The 6,928-nt window shown below is 40.2% G+C and overlaps 1 protein-coding gene across 1 annotated transcript; it reads right to left on the minus strand.

Annotated features, from left to right (window-relative positions):
* Positions 1-176: 176 nt before the first annotated feature.
* On the minus strand, positions 177-2,363 carry LOC103722816 (NEP1-interacting protein 1). Its single transcript, XM_008813510.4, has 5 exons — positions 2,045-2,363; positions 1,350-1,528; positions 939-1,022; positions 674-841; positions 177-555 (listed from the first exon to the last, which is right to left on the minus strand). The coding sequence occupies exons 1-5, from the start codon at positions 2,199-2,201 to the stop codon at positions 433-435; spliced, it is 711 nt and encodes a 236-aa protein (XP_008811732.1). The 5' UTR covers positions 2,202-2,363; the 3' UTR covers positions 177-432.
* Between the last annotated feature and the right edge of the window lie 4,565 nt (positions 2,364-6,928).

The raw sequence follows: 6,928 nt of genomic DNA on the forward strand, positions 1-6,928 counted from the left end.
TGAGGCAAGACCAGTGACAAACTTCACCTCAGATGCAGTACATAGTAAGTGGTTCTGTGGTTTACTTCACTTCCAAAAACAAGGACACATCCCACAGCGAGTTCAGAAGCAGTAAAACAGGCATGCCGATGACTGTAAAATGTTTCCCTCTCTTCCAAAATACTAGAAAAACCAACTGATATGAACTCTGATTGAATTCTTTAGATTGCCAAACTTGCAAGACTATAGGGAAATTGGTGTCAAGATGTTCATAGATCATTCTTTCTAGTATCTATAATTGGACGTTCAGTTCTGGCAAGAAGCAAAATTTATCAATGAAATAACGAAATGATTCATACGAACAAGAACATGCACACATCATGCTCTTATGATTTACAGAATGGTCAATAAAAACTACTAGTCTTCATCTCAGCCATAATTTACAAAATGAGACTAGAAATCGCGCCTACATAGTGGACAAGAACCATGCTTGATGAGCCAGCTATCAATGCATGGTAAGTGGAAGATGTGCCGGCAATGAGGCAAGCTCCTTGCTGTTTCTCCAGTCTGAAAGTCCTGAAAAAAAAAGAGGGAAACAAGATCATTTTTGGATCATCAGCTATCGAAGAACCACCTCTCAGTCGAAGCAAAAAAAAAAAATGCAATATCCTAAGAATCTCACAGGAGGGCCAACCTGAAGGCAGACAGCACACACAATTCTCTCCCCGGAGGCATCCACATTGTCCTCCATTGTGATTTTGATCTTGGGGAGCCTGTCCACAGAAGCCTTTTCCATGCCTTTCACACCCCCAGTTTCGAAGATATCGAGAGCCTCTCTGAAGGGTGAGCTCACAGCACTCATCTGCTCAATATGACACAAATTATCAAGAGGTCCTGTAATATATGGAACTGTTTCTCTTCAATCTAGCAAAATTTAAGTTGCCTAAAGTTGTTGATACCTGACTCTGCACTGCACTCTGCACTGCTGGATTGACCTTGTCGCGAACAAGCCTTCCACTCAAAAGACTACAGATTATGTCAATCTGAAAATATCAAGGTATCAAATCTGAATCAGAAAGTATTATAATGAAGGCATTATTTCATTATTTGGCATGCATCAAGTTTTCCAATCAAATATCTTGCGTGCTGTAGTTCAAGAATTATGTCACAAGCAATGCTGACACTGGGTATGATTAAAATCTAAAACAAGGCAAGAGAAGTAACACTGGCTTTAAGGAAGCTAAAGGATCTTTCAAGTCTATAAACAAGTTGCTTCCACTTCAAGAGGATTGCTAGATACAAGTATACGGGATGCTGTTTTAGATATTCTCTCTCTATTCCAGAGTTTGTTTCTGATGATTTCGACTTACCACATACAGGATACTCAAGATTCCTGATTCATTGGAACGCCACAGGGTCACAGATTTTTCAACAACTTCCATGGAGAAAAGAGCTCCAGAAATAGCTCCAACTCCAATCCCCCGGAATACACCGCTCTCCGTTGCTAGGCCTATCAAACCGCCAGTCACCGCCCCTACAAATAAACCCACTGCAGCCAAAAAAAAAAACAGAAGAAGAAACAACAAAGCGGAATTAAAATCTGACTAAGTTAGATTGGTCTTCATAGAGAACAACAGCTAAACTGAAAGTGAAAATTACAAGATGAAGTTCTGAGTTTAGAGCAAAATCCTTCAAAAACCAAAATTTTTTGTATTCATCATAGAGTTCAGAATCAATGAAGGATATATAAACATCGTCAATTTCATCAGAAAAAAAAAACAAAAAATTTCCAATCTTTTTCCTTTTAATCACTCTGTTTTCCATGCCCAATCAATTTCCATCTCCAAGACTCCATCTTTTTCGAATAGAATCCACGGAAATGCCGTTAAAAACATAAAAGAACAGAAACCCCCAATAAAACCGGACAAAAATTCCATTTAGGTACAGAAGTAGATCCAAAAGCAGCGCTCTGTTGAGTACTAGCATCGACCAAGATTTGACTTTTTTGCGAAATTGCAGCCCAAAACGACAGGAAAGCAACAGAAAAGAGGGCCAAGCAACAAACCTATGGCAAAGATGCATGTAACCATGCCACAGAAGAGTCTTCCTGCTATTCGGGAACCCACGGAGCACCACCTGTCTCTTCCCCTGCCACCCCTGTTTCCAGAAAGAGTAGAAGAAGAGGAAGAGAAGGGATAGGAAGTAGCATCAGAGAAATCCATGGCTGTTCGTATTCGTGAGATGGGCTCAGGGGAAAAGTTGATCCGGAATATATAAGGATCCAAGGGAGGAGAGAGCGATTGGCTGTTAGAAACCTTGGTCGTTAAGAGAAGCAGGGGTAGAAGAAAGAACGGGGAAAGGAAAAGTCGGTAACCCAACCAACCTCACAATTAATGCCGTCTGTCTCACACGCGGTGAGTCCGGTATTCATCTCAGAGAAGAAAAAAATATCTTTCCTTGGATGCAGAGGAGTCGAGGAAGGTTCTGTTGACCGACAAACTCTTGTCTTGTCCAAATAGTCAAATGAACACTTGAACACTGCATCGCGAAAGGGCCAAGAAACCGGTTTTGGATTATCTTTGGGTTGGTTTAGTTAAACTACCCATATTTTTGTTAATGAATCAGCCGGAATTTTGGAAATGCATTGGCTTTTGACTTCATAATCGGAGATCACCTAGCAATCGATCCATCATAGGTTTTCGGGTACTTTTTAGGTGATTTAGCTTAAAGATCCTTGAGGTAATTGATAGAGAAAGGATTGAAATTTTTTATAACATTATGCAATAACATTAATGAACCAATCTTATCTTAGCTAGTTGGCACATCTCTCCATTTGAGAAATGTCTAGGGCATTCAGTAACTCAATTGATCTCCATCTTGAAAAATAAACGTCGCTTTTTCATTAAGCATTTGAAGCTAGCATATTGAACATTTTTGGCAATCTACAAAATTTCTTATAATCTCTTATTTGAATCACCATTCTGTTAATGCGTTGCTCTTGTTCTTCTGTTGTTGCTAAGAATTTTACAGGTATCTGTCGGGGCATGAACAAAGACAATTTGTTTTTCCCTAAGGTGGACGTTGGGACCACAATTTGATTTCATTAACTATATGAAATTAGAGAGAATACAACCAGCCTTTTACTAATTTTGAGCCATTATTTGCACTTTTTCTTGTTGATAACATGATGATAGTAAGATCATTAGGTCCTTTCACCGGTGCAAGCTTTCAAAACTAAAAATTTATCGGACTTAGAAAAAGTCTAGAAAGAAAGAACAGGTAGGATGTGCATAGATCTGGGTGGAATCTCTCTGCTAATATTGATATCTATCATGTTCTGGAATATAATTTTATTTGTTCATCTCTTGCATTAGTCATAGATTATAAGACGAAGTGTGAGGATCCGTAAGAGTGAGAGCGTGTATTTAGTCCCACATCGATTATTCGTTGAATAGATATTGAAAATTTATACAGAATTAACAAATCAAAATAATATTTTTTGACTAATTATTTTAAATGAGATTCTGAGTTGTTACATAAATGAACAGCTAAGATGAACTTCATGAGATGTTATGGTATGGTGGTTGCAGATGATCTCTCACTTCATTAACCGTCAGCATGTCATGTCCATGGAGTTGTCTTGTGTTTTAGACCATTAAAAAACAAGGAGACTTGTAGCTATCACACAACAGCTTCCTAGACCAGACATGACTCTTCATCTTTATGAATCAAAACTTAAAGCATAATTAATCAAATCAAAACTTAGAGCACAATAAATCAGCCTTAGTCCAATGTAATTATTATAAGTCATGTCTATTTCAATATAAAGTCATTCCTCTCCTCCCAATCACACTCTTTGGATCGTGGGTTCAAGCCTAACTCACCTGTAAACAATCACGAGAAACAATACTGAATAAAAAAACATAAGAAAAACTGTCACTGGGAGCAAATGGAAGGCCATAAACAACGGTTGCTTGGGCCCCTCGGTTTGGATTTCAATGGGAATTGCCGGTACTGGGTTATCGTACGAGCGGGTCCTCTTTTTTTTTTTCTCTAAATGGCACCGATGGTTGTCATGGGTCACCTTCGTGGGTACAAGTTGGGGCGTTGGCAATTATAGTCCACACCACCTGTACCAACGTGGCGGTCCTCTACGTCAATCACTTTTTCTGCAGATGAATCACCAAGATGATAAATGAGCCCATAAAAGGCAGACAATATGGTTGGTAAGGCTACAATTGGGTCAGGCTGAACCATTGCCTGATCCGATCTTATTCATTTTAGAGGACTCATGAGGCTAGATCAGGTCCTAACATTGAACTCTTTTCATTTTTCGGGCTGGATCGGGTTCTAATATTAGACCCTTTTTATTTTTCGGATCAAATTTAGATTTACTGAATTCAGACCCGATCCGATCCGTTCAAATTTCAAGTTTTCAATATTATGACAAGAATCGATCCGACTCGAATCTATAAAATTGTTTGGGCCCGCGAGCTGGGTGCAAACACAAGTTTTGAAGTCATGGATGGGTTGATCCGAATCGGACCCGATTTTTTGGGTTGGATTCGGATTATACATAGACCCAACCCAATCCGAATGACTCGTTAGATTAAAAATTGTAGCGGTGGACCCAACCCTACATGATCTTTTATTTGATTGGGTCTGGATCCAAAATTAGAATTCGAATAAAAAATAGACTTGAGTTGAGGTCAGTTATAATCTGACCGGATCCGATCCGACCAGACTTATTTGCATCCTTAATTGTTGGTTGGCATAGTGGCACTAATTTCTCACATGCATATAGCCTCTTGAGGAGGTATAAGGTATTGGTTATAGGATTTTTTTTTTTTATAAAAAAAACCCTTTTTCATAGCCTAAGTTAGTAAGCTATGCTCTCTCTCTCTCTCTCTCTCACTAGAAATAATATTCGCATTTTGCGCATGGAAGGAAGGAATCAATTTATTAGCTGCTATCCCTCCACTTTAGAAATCAAAAACTCCAGCATTATAACAAAAATTAGTCCGAGCCTTGATATCTATTAGAATATTCTTTTTTAAGAATTAAAGGAAGGCTAGTTGAAATTGAGGGAAGATACAACCCTAATCCAGATTATCTGTATCAAAAGTGATGACTTTATCAACAAAGTCAATTCGCTTTCAAAATCTGTTAAAGATTCTGAACATATGCTTTTATTTTAATAAAAATATATAATTAGTTTTATAAATACTCACAAATAAATTTGAAACCCCAATAAAAAAAATACCATTTTTTGCCGTCAGTCATATGATCACAGTTAATTTATCTTCTCTTCCACGTGCCGAATGCTAGTATTAGCGGTGTCTTCTTTTGCATTTGAAAAAGTCTCAATTTTTTTTGTTCTTCACCTAGGAGTCTCCATCCTCGAGCTTCCTCAAGGTCAATTTGATGAAATCTATCTCAGATGGAGGTACGCGGGGTAGTACGGAGTTTGTTATCAGAAACCTAAACGTCAGGATGATAGCAGTAGGTGGTTGTCAGCTATTCGATGTTTCAGTTTTTGATGCAGAGTTGAGGGCTGCGTGGGCAGGCCTTCGACATATCCGGCTAGGTTTGCGAGCTTACTCAATCATTATGGAGGGCGACTCGGCCACGGTTATCAGATGAATCCAAGAGGTTCGAGGGGTGCAGATGACGACCACCCTCTGTTTTATGACATCTGAGCCGCAACGAGAGATGGAGTGACCTTTTAGGCCAAACATGTCTTTCATGAAACTAATGGGGCTGTGGATTAGGTGGCCGCCTATGTGGCTAACTATACGGATAGTACCGTGTGGGCTAGAGATGAGGAGCTACCTCAGACATTCCATGATATTATGTTTTCTGATTTTATTGAGTGCATTCATACATGTTAGATATGAATCGCCCGTTCTAGCCAAAAAAAAAAAAAAGAAAAAAAAAAAAGGAGGAGGAGGAGGAGGAGGAGGAGGAGGAAAAAGAAAAGGGCAAAAAAAAAAAAAAAAAAAGGCTCAATTTGGTGGTCAGGCTTGGCTTGTAGCCTTTTTCAGTTTCGAGCTGAACGAAGGCTACCTCGATAAATGCCACGCGTCAAGAGTGGGCATCAGACGGCCGCTTAGACTCCGGGCTCGGATCCCTCCCAGATTCCAACCAACGGTCGAATTTTCCTCCGGACAGAACGCAAAGGTGTCGGCAAGGCTTCCTTTCGAGTCTCCACCCCCGCTCCCTCCCTCCTCCAAGCTTCCTATAAACCTACGACCGAACCAACGGTCGAATTCCCAAACCCCAGGTGTTGATGCTGCCCTTCCTTATTACCTTTATGGCTTCATCTCCGCCATTGAGAGCATGCTCCCTCCTCCAATCCACCCCGGAAGGCAGAGCCATCCATGCCCGCATCCTCAAAGCCGGACTAGAAGCCTATCATAGATTTGTTACAAGCTCTCTCCTTGGTTTCTAATCTCAGCAAGTGTTTGATGGAGCCAGTGGGAAGGATCCAACACTCAAAACTGCCATGCCCAAGGTCTATGTTGAGCACGGTGACGTTGCTAAAGCTAGGGTCTTGTTCAATGAGATGAATGTAAAAGATTTGACGATCGCTTGGAATGCGATGATAACTGGCTATGCTCAATTTGGCCTCCCAAAGGACTCTCTTGAACTATTTCGGGGAATGCAGATTTCCATGTTGAGACCTAATGAGGTGACACTGATTGGTGCCCTGTCGATCATGCTCGAAGATGCTTTCATTGCATGTTGCATGGTGGGTATTCTTTCTCGTGTGGGGCATCCTTTAATTCGAATCTGTTGCTTGTGCTTGTGGTGACTTGCTACATGGTTGCTTCACTTATGGCTATTTTGATCTTGTTCCGGGAGCTGCAGTGTCTTAACGGAGCTTGAACCATGGGAAGAGGGTCGGCACTTTGCATTCTTAAACATTTATTATATGATTGGTAGATAG

The sequence above is a fragment of the Phoenix dactylifera genome, chromosome 18 (genome assembly GCF_009389715.1).
Source record: "Phoenix dactylifera cultivar Barhee BC4 chromosome 18, palm_55x_up_171113_PBpolish2nd_filt_p, whole genome shotgun sequence".
In the NCBI taxonomy this organism is placed as follows: domain Eukaryota; kingdom Viridiplantae; phylum Streptophyta; class Magnoliopsida; order Arecales; family Arecaceae; genus Phoenix; species Phoenix dactylifera.

Coding starts and splice junctions, on each gene's coding strand:
- LOC103722816 (XM_008813510.4), bottom strand. CDS start 2,201: ATGGATTTCTCTGATGCTACTTCCTATCCCTTCTCTTCCTCTTCTTCT. Junction 842..938: donor AGAGTGCAGTGCAGAGTCAG/GTATCAACAACT, acceptor CATATTGAGCAG/ATGAGTGCTGTGAGCTCACC. Junction 556..673: donor TGTGTGCTGTCTGCCTTCAG/GTTGGCCCTCCT, acceptor TTTTTTTTTCAG/GACTTTCAGACTGGAGAAAC.